At 54.5% G+C, this 21,442-nt stretch overlaps 1 protein-coding gene across 3 annotated transcripts; it reads right to left on the bottom strand.

Annotated features, from left to right (window-relative positions):
* Nucleotides 1-255: 255 nt before the first annotated feature.
* On the bottom strand, nt 256-20,050 carry SLC45A3 (solute carrier family 45 member 3). 3 transcript variants are annotated; one of them, XM_081298266.1, is made up of 5 exons: nt 19,931-20,050; nt 6,989-7,391; nt 5,391-6,176; nt 4,359-4,624; nt 256-1,964 (listed from the first exon to the last, which is right to left on the bottom strand). In XM_081298266.1, the coding sequence occupies exons 2-5, from the start codon at nt 7,158-7,160 to the stop codon at nt 1,527-1,529; spliced, it is 1,662 nt and encodes a 553-aa protein (XP_081154392.1). In that variant the 5' UTR covers nt 7,161-7,391; nt 19,931-20,050; the 3' UTR covers nt 256-1,526. The 3 variants fall into 3 exon arrangements, with proteins under 3 accessions (XP_081154392.1, XP_081154394.1, XP_081154393.1); XM_081298268.1 differs by lacking the exon at nt 19,931-20,050 and adding an exon at nt 13,133-13,511; XM_081298267.1 differs by lacking the exon at nt 19,931-20,050 and adding an exon at nt 10,249-10,363.
* Between the last annotated feature and the right edge of the window lie 1,392 nt (nt 20,051-21,442).

Here is a 21,442-nt window from a genome sequence, read left to right as displayed (position 1 = left end):
TTTGTTGAGGCTCATAATCCTCCTGACTCAGCCACCCGAGCTGCTGGGATGACAGGTATGCACCACTGTGCTGGGCTCACAAAGTTTTTTAAGTTGGCCTCAGACTTCCGATTCTCCTGCCTCAGCCTCCCAAGTCACTGGGATTACAGGCATTGCCACAAAGCTCAGCCAGGATGATTTTAGAGAGACCTGGTTCTTCCCCCTCGACAAAATAAACACAGGCCAATTAAACATATAGGAAGCCTTTAATTTCATCACCATAAACATTATACTCTGATTGCTCACATACAGTATAAAATATTTACTCCACTAAATAAATAAGACATAACATTATTGCAAACGGCACTTAAACCCCCAAGATATAAGAGCTCTTTGGCTCAGCGGGGTGCTCCTGAGTTTGTGTGAGATTCGGAGAGCACAGATATGCCCTGGAGGCTGAGATGGACAAAGGCTCGAGGAACCACAGGTGTGCTTCTGGTCCTGCAATAGCCCCAAAGAGAGGTTGTGGAGCCGGTGGGGAAAGTTGGGGTGAAGTGGGAGTGAAAGGCAGTGTTTTATCAGCCCAGTCCTACAGGGAACAGAAGGGAATTGGAGGAGCTAGGCTGGGCCAAGGGAGGAGAGGAGACTGGGGATGCTGCTGAGGCCTGGAGCCTTTCCACTACCCCTTATGTCCCCAGCCTTGGGTGAGGACATCTGGGATATCAACTGGGGTGAGTAGTGCTTCCAAGGTGCTGGGTTAGGTAGTTTTGGGGGCCAGACCTATCACCCCAAGAGAAGGGATTCTGGCCCAATGACCAGACATTTCAGGGGACTGGTTGTTGGTGATCCCACTGAACCCAACTCCGAGACACCAACCCAGAAAAGCTGGGAATAGATTTCCTTCTACTTTGTTAAATAAATAAGTTAAATATTTAAAGGCCTGTGTCCTCATGATGGCAACCCAGGGACCAACAAGCCATGTCCTGATAAAAGGGTTTGGGGGGATCAGCAGAAAGGCAGTGCTGTAGACCAAGGGGGCTTCACCTGGCCCCTTAGGACTCTTCCTCTCAATTAGCTTTCACCCCTCCAAATATTGTTGAAAGTTTCACACTAGAAACTTCCATGCAAGAGCTACACAGGCAGGGGTTCTGCAGAATAAGGGGGCCTGGGGTGGGAGTTTATTCAGTTTTTCAAATCCTTCCTCCAGGTATGTCTCAATCAGGACACTGGCCGTTAACCCTGAGCCTGGCCAGGCCACCTGCAGAGTCCTGCATTCCAGTGCATGGAGCTAATCAAATATTCTGCCTTCCTGGCCTCCTTGCACAGATCCACACTGAAACTGCCATTCGGCCAGCCCTAGAGACAGGGGAGATGGGAGAGGGAAGCCACCGTCCCCTATCTCTGCTGCTATGCAACTCACCGCCACGGAGTGGCAGCAGAGAGCCATGCCACTTTGGCAGCAACAAAAACTGGAAAGTCAGCCCTGCAGCCCTGTGGGAACGCAGACCAAGCAAGGCAGGCCCCCTCCTCAATGTGTAGGAACCATTTCACACAGAGTATTTGGCCAAGTCACTCTTGTCAAATACTACCTGTGTAGCAAAGTAAATGGCAATCAGACCCAAGCCTGCGGCTGACACCATATAGGCAGTGACAGATTGGCTAAGTTGGACAATGGAGCCCATAAACAAGGATGGGGCCACCTGGGACAGCAAGAAGGCACTGTCCAGGATGGCAAGGTCCAGGCAGATGCCCCGGCCTGGGATCACCCTGGCCTCCGTAGGCTCACCCATCACCACTCTCATGGAGACATCGCAGGTGGAGGCCCCGCAGAGCGCCGGGGCAGCTGGGAGCAGACCGCCACCTCCAGCACCCATGTGTCCGTTGGGGAAGGGAGCTCCAGACTTTGGGCCTGGCAGGAAGCTGGTCGTCAGGCTGTCCTCACTGCCACCACTGCCAGTGTCCCCTCGGTATTTGGGCAGGAACACCTGGGGGGGGTGGATAAGAGGGGACGAGAACAGGTGTGTACTCAGGCACGGGGATCCCCAGCTATAAGAACAGGCCCTAGCTTTCAACCCCAGGGCTAAAAGAAAACAGGCAACAGGTCAGAAAGCTGAGGAGACCCTACTTGACCCAGGTCTAGACAGGACCTCAGGAACAGCAGGAATGACAGCCATGAAGGTGCAAAGCCAAAACCAGACCTCAAGGTCTCCTCTGGCTTTTCTTAGGTAAGTCACAAACTTTTTTTTTTTTTTTTAAGAGAGAGAGAGAGAGAATTTTAATATTTATTTTTTAGTTTTTGGCGGACACAACATCTTTGTTTGTATGTGGTGCTGAGGATCGAACCCGGGCCGCATGCATGCCAGGTGAGCGCGCTACCGCTTGAGCCACATCCCCAGCCCAGGTAAGTCACAAACTTGATTCTGCAGGTTAGGAAGACAGCCGAGCCTCCCAAGAAAAGGGAGAGACAGAAAGAATCAGGCAGGTGAGAGGAGAGAAACACAAGAGGAGGGAGAAAATGCAAAGGAGGGCTCCAGGTTCCCAGACCCCACACAGGGTCTCCAGCCCTCTTCCTCCCTGCCCACCCTCTTCTTGGCCATCTGGAAATCCTCATTGCCCTGCCAGGGACAAGCCCCACCCCTCTGGGGTTGCAGGCCCTGGAGTTGGAGTTGCTGCCCACAGTGAGGTCCCTGCCCTAGACTTCAGCCAGGGAGGGCTGTGGGGCTGGAGGGCTGGCAGATGGGGTCTAGGGAAGGGAGGAGCAGCAGGAGTGACCCCCTTGCCCACTCCCACAGCCCTTCTTCCTTCCTTCCTGCTGTTTACCAGAGATCAGAGGCTGAGTCTGATCTATCTCCCCCACCCCCACCTCAATGGCCTGGAGCCTATTTAAGGGCAAGACCAGATCTTATCTCACACTGTATCTAGCACAGGCTTTTTTTTTTTTTTTTAATATACTGACAATTGAACCCGGGGTTCCCTATCACTCATCACCATCTGCATCACCGCCCTTTTCATTTTTTACTTTGAGGCAGGGTCTTGCTGGCCTTGAACTTGTGATCCTCCTGCCTCGGCCTCCCCAGTAGCTGGGATTACAGGCGTGCCCCATGATGTCTAGCCACAGCGCTGGCTTCCTGAGTTGGCTGCATGAATAAGCTGGGAGCCAGGACACAGTTCTACCTGGTGCCAGGGAAGCCCAAGGCTCATCATGAAGCCTGACAAGTGGGCAAAGGCCAGGTAGACAGTGTGCAAGGCCAAGTCTGCCCTCTGCTGCCTCCCAGGACCTGTCCTGCTTGCTGCCCCAGGAAAGGCCTGAGAGGCTGGAGTCTGGAGAGGTCCCTGGGGACAAACATGCTCCTCAGTAACAAGCATGAGTCCCAGCCTGTCCCCTGGCTCCAATGCACATGCTCAGGCCTAGCCTCCAGCCCAGAGCAGTGTTGAGAGTAGGGACTGGTGAAAGATACCATGGGCCCAGAGGAGCCTCAGGGACCAGTTCCCCTCCCAAAGCCTTAGCCCCTCCCTCTCCACACCTCCCACCCCTGCAGCTACCTGCAGAGCAAACCAGCCTCCCAGCTACTGCACTCCTGTCCTACAGGAGTAAGGACAGGTTTTCCCTATACCTGGCAGCTCTATGAGCACAGGCCTGTGTCTCCACCCTGAGACACCCAAACTTGTGCCCCCTGGGGTAGAATCCTGCATCTAGAGTTGTAGCACTGTGAAGTCAGTGGAGGGGACAAGGGTGACCAACCTCCTGCATACAAAAATCTACCCTCCTCCTGCAGGGGCTGGTTAGTGTGGGGTCAAGCAGGAAGAAGGCCCCCAACTTACCCAGTGCCCAGGTGAGCTGAACTGGTATATCCGGCTCAGATATTCACCAAGGGGCAGGGGAAGGGGACAGAGGTAAAGGTGTGAGGCAGGAAAGGGAGAATTCAGAGGAAGATAAACCAGAAAGAGAGAGCCCTCCCCATTTTAGAGACCAGAGCAAGACTCAGGATAGTCACAAGGCCTTTCCCTGTGGCTAAGGCCTGGCCATTCTACTACCATATGCTGAAGCTAGATGCCCCAGAGGGCATCTCACCCAGGCCCCTGCCTCCTGGGAGAAGACAGCCCAGACTGAGGGCTTTTCTAGCCTGATCCTTCAGGATTCCCGGTGAAAGATTCTTCACTTCCTGCAATCACACACTCAAGTGCTTTATAGTTCCAAAGCCAGGAAGTCATTCCCAGAATCTAATCTACACGCTTCTTCCGCAGCCCAAGCTCCTGCCTGGGAGCTAAGATGAGCTTCCTTGGATCAGAGAAAGTCTTCTCCAACACCTCTTGCCAGACACTGGGTTTTGGACTAGTCTGCCTCCCCCACCCTATTGGCCAAGGGCCAATGTGAATACCTGTTTCTCACGGTGGTAGAGGGAGGCCAGCGTGTAGGGCAGGATCTGCAGGGCTGAGAAGGTGAACCCGGTGAGGGCTGCCGAGGCCGTCACCACAGCCACACTGCGAGACAGGCAAGTGGCGCCAGCAGCCACGGGGAAGGCCACCACACTGGCCAGGTAGACTGCCCGGGTGCCAAATCGCTGCACCAGCCGGTCCATGACCAGGGAGAAGACCAGGGAGATGGTACACTGCAAGAAGAGCCCCAGGCTGCCCATCCGCACACCTGGATGTAGAGGGGAGGGGTGGTCAGACAAGGCCAGGTGGGTCAAAACCCTACAAAATCTGGGGGTAGCAGGGGATTAGGAGCCATGGGCATCTGCTCCCCTACCTCAATTTCCCACCCCGTAGCAATGGGAGTCTAGGCTATTCCACAGACACTTGGCAAATGTGGCCAAAGCTGTTGGCTGAGGGCAGAGGAAGATGTTCTAAGGAAGATGTATGAGGACCCTCAGCTTTGGGTACAAAAGGGTAAGAGGGGACACAAAGAAAGTTCTACCAAGCCTTTTTTTTTTCCTAGGGATTGAACCCAGGGGTGCTTTTATCCCCTGGATTACAGGCATGTGCTGGGCACCCAGTTTCTACCCAGGCTTGAAGATGGCATTCTAGAACAACTGAACAGGACGGTCCTGGTGAGGTTATCTGAAAGTCCGCAGGGGAGCAGAGGGCAGGATGGAGCTGAGCAGAGCTGAAATCCATCTTGAGTCCTGCTTCCTGTGTCCCTTGAGTAAGCTCAGTCTTTCCTTCTGACAAAGTGCGGCAGTGCATCTGACTGAACAGAGAAGCTAGCAGCCCTACTGAGGCAGCAGGCAAAGCTACTCCCCAAGGAGCCCGACATGGATGGGGTCTATTTTCCTTTCCTGATGTGGAAGTTGGGGAACAGGATGCACAGCCACCAGCCCACAGCCACCTGGGAACCTCTCCCAACCCAGGAATGTCTGCTGAACGCAGTTTACCCAGCAGCCGCCACTGGCTGCTGAGGCCTTCCTTACCTTCATCATAATGTCTCCGGGCCTCAGTGCCTGGCTCGGCTCTGGGCACGCCCTGGTACAGGCCCTCACCCACAAAATCCGTGTAAAACAGTGTGAAGGTCATCAGTGCCATCCAGCTGCAGAGCTCCGCCACAAAGAGTCGACGCAGGGTACGAGGCATGCGGCAGCAGAGCTGGTGCAGCCGAGGAAACAGGGTACCCAGGTTCCGGAGAGCCAGGTGGGCATGGCATGGGCAGCAGTGGGGAGACGTGGAGGGGACTGAAAGTGCTTCCACTGGTTCAGGCGGACCCAGCACAGCCTCCTCGGCCACAAACAGGGTGGCTGCCATGCAGGTGAGGAAGATGAGAGTGAGCAGGCCAAAGAGGCACTCCTCCTGGGTGCCCAGATAGGGGGCCAGGGCGCTGGCGTCCCAGTCAATGGCAGGTAAGAGGTAGCCCAGGCAGCCCCCAAGGCTGATCATGAAGGCGTAGACAGAGAAGGCCTGGCGACAGTGGTCTGGGTCCCGGAAGAGGTCAGAGAGTAGGGCTTCCAGTGGAGTGAAGCACACCTGGCCACAGAAGTCCAGCAGCCCCACGCCCAGGATCAGCAGTGCCAACTCCAGGGGCCTGGTATCTGGGCACAGCAGCTCCGCCAGCCAGCCCGCCCTCGGGATGAGAAAGAGGCTCAGCAAAACACCCAAAGACAGGGCCCAGATGAAGGGCCTCCGGCGGCCGTAGCGCCCACGCCACTGGTCACTGGCTGAGCCTAGGAGTGGGACGGAGACCAGGCCCAGCACTGGACCAATGCCTGTAAGAAAAGCAAGAAGCAAGAGTTAGTGGCTGAGACAAAGAAGGGGAAGGGGGAAAAGGGATGTAGCTCCTTGAGAAGCATGGAAATACCATCTTCATGGGGTCTTAACTTACTCCTCAGAGGAGTACTACAAAGGCCTCCATTTTCAGTTGGGGAAACTGAGGCATGGAGCACTAGAAGTGATACTTATGCAAAGGCACAGAGGTAAGGAGGTGACAGGCAGGGCTGCAACAGGTGGTCCCACTTCAGTGTACTGGCAGGGACCCTTCTTCCCAAGGGTGAGTGTCACATAATGGTGACCATTGGTTGTCTGTGGCTTTGCAGCATTCACCTGTAGCATGAGGAGTTTGCCTGTGTCCTGTTCTGGGGTAAGAGAAAGCCCTGATTGGGAGACTCTGGTCGAGTCCCCGCAGCTGCACAGCCTGGGCCGTGACTCCCCTAAGCTCTCACAAGCCTGTTTCTTTCCCTGTAACATGGAAAGCCCCAAAAGCTTATTGTAAGGAGTAAATGAGGTCACAGATGTGAGTTATAAAGGGCTGAACAAAGGTTAAGAGCAATTTTTTTTCTAGTGTCTCCATGAGCTGGACACTGTGTAGGGACCAGGCAAACAGAGGTGGCTAGATTATGTCCCTGTATCATTTCATTTCTCTTGAGGGACTCCCTCAGCTCAGGTCACCCGTCTGCCTAGCCATGCCTGCCCACTAGGCCCAGGGACAGCTGTCCGAGTAGTTCTCTAGGCAGAGGACCTACTGCCTACGTCCCAGGTGCACGTAACTGGAGCAGGAGGGAAGGAGGGTACAGGCACTCACCCAACACCATGGTCATGAACTTCTCTTCTACCCCCACTTCCAGCAGCAGGGGAGGCACGTAGGTGATGCCAGCGGCCAGACACACTTCCAGGCCAAAGGTCAGCAGGTTGACCAGCAGGAGCTGGGCTTTCCGATGCCGGAGCAGGCGGCTCACCCACAGTCTCTGGACCATGGTGGGCCAGGCAGGTGGGGCTCGGTCGGAGCTGTTCACACACTCCACAGCGTCTTTGTTTCAGCCCTGCCCCAGAAGCCCAGGCCTCTCCTCCTTGCTGCCACTGACTGCCTAGAATTCAGCCAGGTGCCCATTTCCGCCGGCCCTCTGGTACAGGTCCAATGATTCAGCCCATGCTAAACACCATTGCCCCGCAGCACTTCAGTGGGGATAATTCTTGTCACTCAGATCCTAAAAGGGCAGGACAATCACAGGTACACAGAGTGTTAAGTCCCAGGAGCCAGGGCTTCAGGATTTTCTTTGAATTCTCTGAATCCTGTTCATTCACAGGCTGATGATGTGGCCCTGTCCCTTAGATGCCACTCCTGGCTGCCTAGTCAGGAAACGCATGTTAATATTAGCCCAAGGCTGACATAATTAATAAAGTAAATATGATTTTTAAACCTCAGCATACCTCAGAGCCAAACAGATGTCAGGTATTCTCTGTTTTGGAAAAGCTTTGCAATTGCCCTTGCCTGCTATCATATTGAAGGGGGGGCACTGAATCAACTGAATTTCGGGTTGCTCAGGCCCGGCTATCAAGGTGCCCCTAGAGACCCTCTGCCAGGCTTGGTTTGTTTGCTTTCCTCTCTGCAATTCCTAGAGCTGGGCTGCTCAATTCCCCTTTGTTAAGAGTGACACTTCCGATTCCGCACCTCTTGGCCCTGAGCCATGTTGCACCATAACCCCCACCTCCAGGACCAGGACCAGGGCGAAGGGAGGAAAGGCTGTGGCTTGCTGGGTTGGGTTTCAATCTGACCCTGAAGCCACTCATGCAGAGCTCCCCTGGGTCAACCTAGGCCTGAAACCCTCTCCCTCGAGTCTCCCCCAGAGTTCACCGGGGAAGTCCCCCCCACAGGTGACTGTCAATTGTCACGGAGCAATGGGGCCATTCCCAGGTCCCACCCTCACAGGAGCACGAAACCGCACTAGCTGGCAGCACCTGTGATGACGCCAGTGACCCCCTGAGCTGGCATCAGGATGCCCCGCCACCTCCTGGCCAGCCTTTCTCGGCTCCCCAAACAGCTTCTTTCTCAGAGAAAATCCCACACTCTCTCCTGCCAGCCCTGCCTCCCGCACACAGGGAGAACCATCCCTGGGTCAATGCCCATTCTATGCCCTGCAGCAGGTGGCTCCAGGTCTGGCTTCCTAACAATGGCACCCAGTGCAGTCTGCTCTGCTCAGACTATGAAAGAAGGAAAACAGATCAAGTTCAGCCATCAGCAGAGATGGATGGGGTGGAGTGCTTAGTGACAAAGGGGAAGGGGTCCCTAATTTGCCTTCTGTCCCCAAACAGAGGCAGGGGACAGAACTTTCCTCCCCAAGTCAATCCTATAAATGCTGCTGAAGAGCAGCTAGCTACTCCCCGGGCAGGGCCACCTAAGGACCACAGTGCCCAGGGCTGGCTCCACCCCTACATACAAAGGGGCACTTTCCCCGCATGCTCATCCCCCCTGCCAATCTCAGCATCTCATGATAAAAGGCGCTTCACTTCTTTTATCTTTTCAAGCAACACTAAGCCCTGCAGGACCTTGCACATTACAAAGCATGTTATAGATGCTCTGAGATGCGCCTCAGAGAAATCAGGTGACCATCAATCCTAGATAAGATCTGCCCATACCATATGCCTTCTGGGGCTTTGCAACTGGGAGACCAGGAAGAAAGGGACGTGAGGTAAGGCTGGGCAGCCAGCAACCTCCTCCGGAAGATCCCACACTTTGGGAAGGGGCAGGACTTCTGCAGGGGTGGCATGAGTAGGAGTATAAAATACTGATCCCATGGTCCCCCCCAAAGGGAGGTGTAGGAACCAGGCATCAGGAGTAGCTGGGCTGCAGTGGGTTCAGCATTACCCCTCCCCATGGCTGCACTTTCCAGCTCTCTAGAGGGAAAGTGGGGGGTGGGGGGTGGGGTGCAAGAGACCAAGGGTTGGAGCTCTCCAGTCACAAGGGAGGGGCTCTGGGGCAAAAGGCTGCAGCCCATTCCACTCCCTGCCCTTGCCCTCTGTCTGGGAGGGCCCTGGACACTCACCACTCTGGGTTTGCAAGGGACCAGGTCCTCCCTGAGCAAACACTGACTTTGTCAGACCCAGCCTCACCCACAGCCTGCCCTCCTTCTCTAAGTCCTGGTTGTTCCCGGTTTAAAAAAAAAAAATGGTAGCTCTCCAGCAACCATTAATCACTCCACCTGCCTTCTCCTCCCTCAATCCAGCTCCTCCTGAACAGAACCACTCTTAGCCCACAAGGGAAAAAGACAGGCTGAAGAGAGGAATTTCCCTTATCCTCTTATAGCCCAGTCACTTCTAGAGCTGCTCCTCCTTCCGGGGGTGCCTCCCTCCACCCACCTGAGGTTCTCTACCAGGTAACTGGGGGCTGGGCCAGGTGAAGAGTTCACAGAAAGAAGCTGAGTAGAAAGTAGGCCGGCTCCTAGCCCTGCTGCACCCCTGTGTTCTTAGGTTGCAGAGCCCGTACTCCCTCTTTTCATACCTACTCTGCTCTGGAGGTCCAGGCACTCTTGGCACCCAGAATTACCTGAGGAATCCCAAGCCCATAAGAACACCCTCTCCTCCAAAGCCCTGCTTTCTTATGTCCAGCACACACGTCTCTCCACTCCCTCCCCACCCCACGTCCCCAGGATGAGGGAGCCTACAGAGGACTCTAGCACCAGCTCCAAATGCCAGCCATCCTTCCAGGGCCTCCTTCCCTGAGGCACCACCATCCAGGCCTAGGGTCTGCCTGGTTCCCGGGCTCGGAGAGCTCAGAGAACAAGGTGGTTCAGTACCACTTTTCAGGTCTTTGCTCTGGTCAGCAGTCCTAGGGCACACTTCTTGCCCAAGCTCAAAAGTGACCCATCACTACTGGCCACCCCAGGTCTGAGGAACTCCCCTGTCTTCTAGGAGTAGAAATATAGGCAGGGGGACAGAGTCTACCCTCCCCACTCTTCAGTCTCACAGATACTTCCGACTCAAATCTTCCTGCCCACTGCATTTGAAGCTTTCTGTCTGGCTGGCAAACAGAAGATCAACCAGAAGAGCCAGCCCCTGATTGCTCACCTGAAGAGGAGGGGGCAAGAAGTGGAGGGCTGACCTCTTGGAGGAAAGGAGCAGGGCGCCTTCTAGGAAGGCAAGTCTGGCTCCAGTTGCAAACATTTCTCCTCCTCTCCAGGACCCCTCAAAGCTGGAACAGCAAGAAAGCCAGAGGAAATCCCTAGTCCGCGGGACCCTTCATGGAGTTCCATTCTAAACCACCCTTCCCTGTCCCTGAGGGCACAGAACTGAAGCCAAGGGCCCCGGGCAAGGTCAGTGCACCTGATTCTATTTGCCCAGGTTGCAGCACCCAACAGTGCAGCATCCCCCAAGGAGGGTGATGTCGGATTCCTTCACATCCCTGTCACCAGCCCCAGCAAGAAAAGGCACCTGGGAAATATTTTTACCCAATGGATGGATGGATGGATGGACAGATGGACAAACGTATAAAAGCAGGGGGCGGCGGGAAATTTCTCACAGAGGCAACTCCTTGGGCTCGAAGGTAGTGACCTAGAATGCCCCCACTTCAGACTGGACCCAGGGCAGGCAGCATGGGAAATGAAACTGAGCAACAGGAACAAACTTGGCCTGAACTTTGTCCAAAATTCAAAAGACAGAGTGGAGGAGGCGGAGGAAAGGTGACCCAAGCCCACTGCCTGGTAGCTCCCTAAGGGAAGGGAGGGTCAGAGGGACGTATAAAGAGGCCTTTGAGGGCTTTCAAAGGGGCTCCTGCCACCCTGCATGGCTGAGGTGGAACTGGGGGGAGCAGATTGCCTCCGCTGACAGACAGGGAGGGGCCAGAGGGAGCCTGGGCTGGGGGCAGCCCCCGCCCCGGGCCAGTGTCAGGCAGCAATTCTATGGCCTCTTTATGCAGGCCAGCGTCCCCACACCCCGCCCAGGCACATCAAACGGCGCAGCCCCCACCCTGACCCCGCCAGCTCCGAGACCCTGCCTCCTCCCTCGCTGCGCACAAAGGCGGGCTGCTTTCTCACAGTTCCTCAGGGAGGCGCGAAGCACACTCCTCCGTCCTCCAGGGCCACCCGCCACCCCTCCCCAGAGAGGGAAACCCTGCAGGGGGCAGGCTAGCCCGGAGGAGCAATGACTCAGCCCAAGAAAGGAGAGGGGTCACCCTAGGTCAGCTTCCCCAAGACTGTCCCACTCCAGGCCAGGCCAGAGGTGGGAACGGGTTACTTACCACTGCTCCAAATCCCACTGGACCCCAGCACCTCATTCCACGCTAAGCTCTCCTAGGCTCTCCAGGCTGAGGTGGGGAAAGTGACCTGTCAGGTCTGAGGGCTCACGGCTCAGCATCCCTATGTCCATCCCCCTGCCTCAGTCCAGGGACCAATGCCCGGGCCTTGCCTGGCACACTGCACTCCCCAAGGAGCCACACCCTCTCGTAGCAGCTTCACAAGGAGTCCTGGGGATGCTCCACGACAAGGCTGCAGCAGCCATCCACAGACTAGGAAGTGTCCTCGAGAGGCAGGCAGCTCCTGATCTTTACAGACGCCTTGGTTAGGGACCCTGAGGCTGTGGGAATTCCTACTGGGCTCCTGGGGTAGGAGTTGGGGGGTGGGGGTGGAGGTGGGCACAGCACTGGACTCCAGAAGGGATTGGAGCCTTCCAGCCCTATCAGTCTTTGATTCTCTGAGCCTAAATATTTCCTAGGCAGTAGGGATCTCTGCTTTGCCCGTCCTGCCCTGGACAAATGCAATGGTGATCTGGACTAATAGCTGAGGGCTATGACCTCACAGGGTCCCACACACACCTGAGGACACCACTCAGAAGGTGACCTCCCTGCCTAAGAAAGAATAGAGGCAGGCAGTGGGAAGGGGAACCCAGCCCCGCCCAGACTTGCTCCCCAGCTCCTGCCTCCCCCAGGGCCCGGAGGCCAGGGATTTAGCGCTCACCCCGCTGAGCGGCCTTTTCTTCCCGCTGACTGGAAGCCTTCTGCTTAGCAGCTTGTCAGAGAGAGTGAGGGGCTGCAGGCCGGGACACAAAGGGGGATTAGGGAGAAACCTCTCGGCCTGCAGAGTAATCCATCAAACTCTCTCCCGGCTGCCAGTACCAGCCCCTTCCCACTCAATTCCCCTTCCAGCTGCTGTTGGTCCCCCACCCCCTCCGGCTCCTGAGCCCTGTCACTTCGGGCAGCAAAGAGAATCCCAGGCCCTGGGGGGGGGTAGAGGGGGCACACCACAGACACTGGGAAAAGGGCAACGGCTCCCTCCCCCCACTCACCCCTAATGTGTGAAAGCCCAACAGGTGGCAGTGGCTTGGAGGAAAGTTGCTTTTGTTGCCCTGTCTGAGAGCCCCAGTCCAGCTTCGGAAAGGAAACAAATGCTGGAGGAGATTGGGGGAAGGGAGGGGAGGGACAGGGAGGCAGTCCCCGAGCTGGCACTCATCTCCCCTCCCCTCTTCAATCCAGTGACAGGGATTCAGGGGCTGGCCTGACCCTCACCTTGGCCAGTCAGTCCCTGCCAGCCTGAGCTGAGGCTTAAGTAGCCCTCCCAAAGATCACCTGGCCATCCACGGTGACAGTCAACACAGACACACATTCTGATTCCAGGCACCTGGGCCTCTCAACCCGACTTCATCTCTGAGAACAGCTGCCACCCAAGGTCACACTGGACATGCCCTCCACACTAGGACTAGCAGGACTCTTCAACCAGGAGCCTGCTTCCACCATCCCCAAACTCTGGCAGATTCCCAGAGTGAGCAAGGTGAGGGAGTCACCTGGACCTGGGTTTGGAAGCCAGCTCCACCACTGATTCTTGACCACCCAGCCTCAGTTTCCTAATCTACAATTACTAACAGCATCGGCACTCAAGGTCACCACAGACAGGCCAGGCGTTCTTCCAAGCATTTTAATCTTTCAACCACTGGATGAGGTGGGTACAGCGAGTATACTCACCTCACAGGCAAGGAAACTTAGATGAAGACCCGGACCTGGGCTGAGGATGTGGCTCAGTGTAGAAGGCTTTGCCCAGCATGCACACGGCCCCGGGGTTCGCAGACATGTAGTGTTTTGAGATAAATGATGTGAAGTTTCCTCAGTGGAGGGAGCTTGGTGGGGCTCTCTGCTTTCCAAACAGTGGTTGGGAGGACCATATCCCAGCTCCTCACTCCTCAGCTTGTAACTTCCATTCCTCTCTCACCCACACGTCACACACACACACACACACACACACACACACACACACACACACACTGGCGCCTCTTGCAGCCCCCAGCAGGAGGAATGACAAGAATGTGACGGCCTCCCCAGGTGCTGGCCCCAACAGGTGAGGAGAGGTCACTGCCACAGACCTGTCTGCAGTGGGAAGGCTGAGAAGGGAGGTCTGAGAGTGGATGGTTTCCATCCACAGGGACGATGATCCCCAGTGTCTGACCCCTACTAACTGCCCATGAGGTGTTTGGCATGTGTTAGGTGCTTCATCTACCTTTTAATAATTTATACGACTCACACTTTCCTACCAAGTAGGTATTTAATATTCCTATTTTCTAAGGATGAAAGTTTCTGTTTCAGAGAACTTAACAAACATGCCCAAGTTTGCACAAATAAGAACAGAAAAATTTGGAACCATTCGAAAATTCTGGAAAGCACTTTGAATTGGGAGCCAGGAGAGGGTAGTCCTATTTCAGCAATGTTTACGGCTGTGTAGCCTGCACGAGCCATTTCATCTCTCTGGGACTCAGTTTTCACACCTGTAAAAGAAGAGCTAGTCTAGATAATGCCTATGGTTCTTTCCAGGTGTGTGTTGAGGTGATCTCACACCTAACCCCTACCTCAGGGAGGTGCTCTCCATGGATAGGTGTCTACTGAGGGTCACTGACAAAGTCTTGTGGCATTAAGGAAGGAGTTTTCACAGCCTTCCACCAATGAGAGTCTAGGGGAATCTGGTGGAGAAGGCACCGAGGCTGCACTTACCCATCCAGTACCTGCCCACACACTGCTCAAGTACCAGCACAATGCCAAGGGTCAGCTGTCATCTGAAATCAAGCCAAGTAAGCAGGACATCTGGAGGCAGAGCTGCCCTCTTCCCTACTTCCTCCCAGAGTTGAACTCTGTTCCTGGCAGAAATTAGTAACTAAATTGTTTCTCTTCTTGGGCTACAATAAATGCAGAGTACCCAAAACTCCTGTGGTCCAGGGTTGGGTAAGAGGACCCTGGGGGGGGTGACTCAGGACCTTGGCACAGTCTTCAGGCCATCAGGAAGTTCCTTCCGCCTGCCTCCTTCCACCTCTTCACAAGGCTCCTGCAAAGTGAAACCTGAACTGCCTCCCTCCTAATGAACATGACCCTTGCCAGTCAGCCAGGCCAGACCAGGCGGCTCTCCCCATCCACGCACAACCAATCCTGGTCCTCTGCCTAGGCCTGGCCTCCCTTAGGAGGTGAGGCACAGAGGAAAGAGGGGAGGAGATAGAGCATGTAGAACAAACCCACTGAGGAGCAGCACCTTGGCCCGAGGGCCAGACCCAGAGGCTGTTCCCAGCTCTGCATGCCCTCCAGAGCTGCAAATTTGATGGTCTTCATCAGCCTTGACATCCTCAGGTCTGTGACCAGCTCCATTTATAATCAGAGGGCTCTGGATGAGATTTAATTCTTGGGAAACGTGTTCTCGAAAACAGTTGCTAGGTGAAAGCAGGCTCAAGAGACTATCAAGGAGCTCGAGTTTGCCCACCCTTGGAGGAGAGTGCAGCCTAACCGAAAGGAATGTCACAGAGCACTGAAACCCACCCACCCACTCACCCCACACTTATTGAGCACCAATTATGTAGAAGCCCACTCTGAAGCTGGTGGGGTCACAAATAGCTGATCCCTTTAGCAGAAGAGTGAAAATGTGACCAAGTGCATGCAATCCGTGTGCACTGAGGTGATAGGGGTGCCAGAGAGTCCACAGGAAGGAGGCAGGTTCAAGGCTTTCTTGAGCAAGTGGACAATGCTGAGCCCTGAAAGATGAGCAGGTAGGCCCTGTGCAGAAAGGATAAAGTGAGGCCTCTGGAGCCCAGATTTCCAAACGCTCCCACCCTCCTCTTGGCCTCTCCCTACTGAGATGTGCTAGGAAAAATAGGCGACCATGGGACTGGGTTCTGATCTTGAATCCAGCCCAAATCTCTGTGTCCTAGATAAAGTTCCACACCTCCCTGGGCCCAAGATAGGGGAACTCCTCAGCATGGGGCTGGTTTTTGCTTCCCAAGTAGGCACCTGCTCTAGTTACTTCCCCCTCCTGAACAGCCTGCCTTCTTCCCCTGAACCTTGTCCCATACCTCCTCCAGACTCCCTGGAACCCAAGCTGCCCAGTAACACCCCCCCCCCCCGGTCTCCCCCAAATCTTTCCCACATACCCCTCAGGGCTGGAGCCTGTACATAGTCCTCAGGCCTCTGGTTTGTAATCCTTTCCTTCCCCCACTAGCCCTTCATCTCCTGGTAAGCAGGGCACACAGGCCCTGCCTAGGACCCGAGGAGGATGAGTGCTCAACGGAAAGTCTATGGGTGAGGCTGAGTCAGGGAACTGTCCAAGGAGATCTGACCCAGGATTCAGACAGGGCCATGGAGACATCTAAGTGCTCAGCCCTCTACAGTGACAGGAGCCAGGAGTGGGAATCTACAGTGCCATGTCCCTAGGGATGGATAGGGTGCTCCAAGCTCTGGCACTATTTGCCAGCTCAAAGTAGATGAGATTAGACAGACTGCGGGGGGAGGGGACGGGGGCTGACAGCTCATACCGGAGTGAGAGAAACTGCTGTTATGGGCTGGCCGCTCCTGAGGAGATCCCATTTGGCTGGGCATTCCATCTGGTCTGAACTTGGTGAAAGAGGGACTGCAGGCTATGAGACCAGAGCTGGCCTCCAACTGACTTCATGCTGGCTGAACCAGTCCCCACCAGAGACAGTAACCTCTAGTACCTGGTCTGGGTAGGTACTTTGCTAAATATGCATATCTCACTTAATCCTCATCATCATCTCACCAGGTGAATATCATCTCTATTTTATAGACAAAGGAACCAAGGCCAATGGGCTGGTGGAGGGGTGAGGAAGGGTAGGAGGGGCAAGTCCATCTCCAGCCTCAGAGGCAAGGAGCCCCACAGTCATTCAGGGTTGGTGGCAAACTGTGAACTTCTTTTAATGGAGACCACAGAGAGAGTTAAAAAAGAGATTCAACAAGGAGTTCTGGCCACAGATCAGGACCATCCCGTGATGGCACTGTCACCAACCCCTGCCCCCAAGCAGAGACACTTAATACACTGGACAAAGCTCAACGCTCCAGCTCTGTTGCTGGGAGTCAAGTGGCATCAGCATTTGAGACACTGGGCCTGGTACCAACTGGTCCAGCCTCCACCCCTGCTGTCCAGCAAACAGGGCCGGTGACTGTTCAGGGAAAGCTAGGCTGAGTTCTTCTTCTGGACACCAGAGAACAGTGCAAAAGATCCCACAAGCTGGGAAGGGAGGACAGAGCAGAGTCCCTGTTTGGTGCACCCTCCCCACACAGTTTTCCTAAAAATAACAAATCACCTTTCTGCTAGAAAGCTCTTAACCATTCAGGGCGGATATCACCTCATCATCTTCCGGTACCTTCCCTTCCATCCTACAGAGAACTCTTGGGAGGTACCTAGAAGGCAGGCAGTTCTGAACTAATCACAAAACGAATCTCACAATGCTGACAGGGGAGAGAGACTAAGGTGCCCAGTTCTGGTGTGTTCCCTGCACTGGACAAGTTCAATGGCAGATGTGTCATTCATAACTCACATTTGATTATCTGTGGTATAATTCCCTTGCTAAGAAACTCTGGTTTCTAAGCTAAACCACAATGATTGCCTCCATTGTCACCAAATAGCAGCTGACGTTTACCAAGCTCTTTTTACAAGCAGCTGCTGTGCTCAGAGATTTACCTACATCAGTTTATTTAATCTTGCAATACTGTGAGATAGGTACTATTACCCTCATTTTACAGAGGAGAAAGTTGAAGCTCCGAGGTCAAACAACTTGCGCAAGAACAAACAGGATTCAAACCCTTTTTCCAGAGCCAAGCCTCTTAACTATTCATACCAACTCCCCCAAAGTCCAGGAGACCTTGCTCCCAAAGAAGTAAGGTCTACACAGGCTTTTTTTTTTTTTTTTTTTTTTGGAAGGGGGAGTGGGTTTTGGGGGGGAGGGTGGTACTGGTGATTGAATTCAATCCTTTTTATTTATTTATTTATTTTGAGATAGGGTCTTACTAAGTTGCCCAGGGGCTTGCCTTGAACTTGCCATTCTTCTGTCTCAGCCTCCAAGTAACTGGGATTACAGGTAAGCTCCGTGGTACCTGGCTTTTTTTTTTTTTTTTTTTTTTTAAGAGCAAGGTCCCAGAAAAAGAGCCCCAGACTGTGTGCTGCTATCCATTCAGTCACAGGTGATAAATGATGTTCATACATTTAGGTACTTACTACATATGTCTCAGACTTATAGTGAGGTGCTCTTCATATATTGTTTAATAAAGAAAAATTTTAGACTTTAATTTTACATGTAATTATAAAGTTATATTTGTTATAATGTATTTAACAAATAATAAAGCTACATAGTAGGTGTGATCGTTACTATTATCATCCCCACTTTGTAGCCAGAAATATTGAGGCTTGAAAGAGGTTAAGCAACTTGCTACCATAGTGAAGCACAGCTAGTGGGACCAGCCACTCTACAGACCTACCTCTCTAGCAGTCTGACTTCCACCCCTGATGTGTTACCAGGTTCTAATGGTGGAGGGGACAGTGTCCAAAAGTGACCTCCCTTCCACAGTCCTCACACCATCCCTCCCTGCCTTTCTGCCCTCTCTCTCCAGAGCCCTCTCCAGGAGGAGCTCCAGCTTGGGACCGGCCCACCACCCCTGCATCACCCAGTGGCAGTGGCCTGGCAGGCCACAGTGGACCACCCAAGCTCAGTGTCCAGCTCCTCCTACAGAATTAGAGAGTCAGGAGAGGTGGGGGGAATTCACCATATACTCCACGAGTGCATAGGAAAACTCCCCCCAGCACACACCCATTAAATTGGGGCCTGTATGTCCACAGCTGTACATTCATCCACAGCTGTATTTTTATCTTCAGACTCATCCGGCTGACTCAAGCTCCATTTTGTGGGCATTTTTAGAACAACAGAGTCCTGGCTCCAGGACAAGCCTGGGGGGGAGGTGATAAGGAAAGAATGGGGGTGTGTGTGAAATGGTCCAACAGAAGGGCCTGTGACCTCAAATTATGTCCACTTACTCCCTGAGACTTGTCACTCTATAGCTTTCCTCAGGCTTCCCATCCAGCCTCTTCCCCCATCCCCACCTGTCCCATGCCAGCCTCCTCTTGGGCAGGTTAAGTCCACACAAGGCTATTTGCACTCTGAAAGGAGATCTGTTAAGTGCTTCAGGAAAGGGAGCCAGAAGCCCCCACAGCCTCACCCCCACCCCTGAGCAATGTTTCCAGGAGCCCAGCAAGGGTCACTCTGGGCCCCAGTCTATTGGCAATGCCAGGCTGCAGCTCCAGGGCAGCCGGGCAGCAACTGGGCTATTCTTAGTCTACCCTCCACCAGTCCTAGGTCCGTGTAACAGCTGAAGGCAAGTCCTCACCAGGTACCCACTATGCCAAACCCCTCCCTACCCCAACTCCCTTGGGAAAAGAGGAAGCACCAGGGAATGCCCCCTGGCCAGAGGGAAAAGCTGAGCAGGTCAAGAGTGTGTGTCAGAAACAAGGAGGCGGATTCAGAGGTCAAGGGCAAGAGCAACTCCCAGGGCTCCACCGCCTGAAGGGAATGGGAGACTAGGGAAGGACTGAGCCTGGAGATTGATGGGGGCTTCTCCACCAAAGCCATGCTGCTGCCCAAGCCTAGAGCTCTAAGAAGCTGTAGGGAATGCCTAGCTTCACACCACCACACCTGTTTGCTGTTTACTACGAGAACTTCCCCCATCCCACCTGAGCCTTGGGAGACAGGAGCAAAGAGCGAGCTCTACTTTCTGCACCCCAGAAGGATGATGGAGCTCAATAGAGGGTACAGTAACACACACACCTCAGTTCAACTCTACCCAAAGCCTGGACCCAGGACTAGTCCAGAAGGGCTCAGTACCCTTTTCCTCCCTTAGTAACCATCTCCCTCTTCCCCAAGAAAGCTGGCCAGAGCTGAGCACCCCGGTCGTGGGCCCCTCTGCCGGCTCCCCCAAGTCCCGGACTGTGCGCGCCGCGGTGACTCATCCTGCCCCTTTCCGGCGAAGCCCAGACAAGGGAAGAAAATAAATGCAACTTTCCAAAGAAAACTCTGACGCGGGAGGCTGCAACAGGAGCGAGCGGCCGGTTCGCCCGCTGTCTGCCCGGCCTGGGGCTCCGGGAAGGGGCCTCTCCGGGTCCACCCCTCCCGGCCCGGGACAGCCGGAGGACCGGGGCGCCTCCAGCCTAGCCCGCGCTCCACGGAAGAAAGCCGAGCTCAGCGGGGACCCCAGCAGGCGCCTGATACTCCGCACCCTCCCTTGGCAAAGCGGGGACCGCACCCCTGGGCTCCCGCAGCCCTGCGCTCTCCTCTGGGATTCGCTTGGGGCTCCGCGCGCAGTGGCCCCGCGCGCAGTGGCCGGGACAGCCACGACGCGGCCCCATCCCGCGGGGTGCAAAACACGCGACACCGCGGAGCTCGGCCGCACAGCGCCCCTCCCTTTCCCGCGCTGGGACCCTGTCCCTGGGGAGAGGAGGGAGCGCGCTCCTACCTGGCGGAGGTGTGCGGCTGTCACCCGGGGCTAACGCGTGCAAGCTCGTCCCCCCCTTCTTCCCCCCCACGCGCGCCAGCCGGCGGCTTTTAAATCTCCAGGTTACTCGGCGGGGGGAGAGAGCATGCGCGCTGGGGCTACCGGGAGGGGGGCGGGGCGAGGCGGGACGAAGGTGGGGGGTGCTGGGAGGGGGATGGAGGGGTGGGGCTGGTACCCAAGGGAAGAAAGCGGGAGGTCGCAGAAGCTGTCTTTGTAGCCGCGGCCGCGACGCGCAGCCCCCGCGTGGCTCCCAGAGTGCCCTATCATTACCTAGGGCCGTGCACCGCCCCCTCTGCCGCTCGCCACCAAAATATTTAGGTAAAAGCCGCCCGGCTTTACAGGGCACCTCCCCTCCCTGGAGCCTGTCTGCGACCATTGCCCCTGCGTGCCTCTGGCCATCCCGCTCTTCAGGCGCAACTGCACCCCACCCATCCAGGACCTTCCCTTGCGAGATGTCACATTCTTCCGAGTTACTCTTCCTACTGCTTCCTATTCTGCCACGTACATAGAGACAATTCAGTCCCTCTTTCTACAGCTTAAAGCCAAACTCCAATTTTTCACTCATTAAGGATGTGTTTGGGGGAGAAGAGGGAATAAGTTGCCAGTAAAATGGTTCCTGTGTCAGCTGTTGAGTGAGGTCCCGACAGGTACCTGTTTCAAGAAGGTCTCTGACAAGAGTGAAATGATGCAGGTGGGAAGCAGGTAATTGGAGTTCCAGGCTGGCCCCAGGGTGGGAGGTGGGCCCCTTGTGTTTTTCTTCTTCCATGGAGTTTTATTGGAGTGGAGAGAAATACGATTTAGGCAGATTGTTGACTTGCATACTGTAGGCCCTCAGTATCAGCTGGATCACCAAGTGCTGGCACTTTTCAACCAAAATCGAAAATATTAGGGGGAAAAAGTCATGTTATTGCTAATGTAGTTGCTAGGTAGTTAGGCCTGAGATGGTTTTGGTTGCATGTGTGTGAACAAGCATAGACTTTTTTTCTTGTCATTATTCCCTAAACAATATAATATTAACAGCATTTTACACAGCATTTACATCCTAATAAGTGTTATTAGTAATCTGGCTGTGAAGGTTTTAAGTCTACAGGAGGATATGTATGGGTTTATATGTAAATACTACATCATTCTATGTAGGGGACTTGAGCATCTATGGGTCTGGCTATCCATGGGGGTTCTGGAACTCATCTGCAAATACCTTCAAAGGGGAGGACTGTTTAGCCTCAGGCACTGGCTTCCAATGCTGGCCCTGTGTCAACCAGCTTTGTGACATGGGACAAGTCTCTCCCATGTTGTGGGCCTCTGTGAGAAAAGGCAATTAGCCAAATGATCCCTAAAGCCACTTCCAGCAAGAAGGCAGAGGGAGACAGAGCAGGAAGGAGACAGGGAAGGGAGAGTGATAGAGGGGAGCCCTGGTGGTTGTGGGGAAGAGAGTGGGTATAGGAAAGGGCAGAGCCCCCTCAAAAAAGGCAA

This window comes from Spermophilus citellus, assembly GCF_964194105.1.
Source record: "Spermophilus citellus genome assembly, chromosome: 6".
Classification (NCBI taxonomy): Eukaryota; Metazoa; Chordata; class Mammalia; order Rodentia; family Sciuridae; genus Spermophilus; species Spermophilus citellus.
This window is presented reverse-complemented; position numbering and strand designations above follow the sequence as displayed.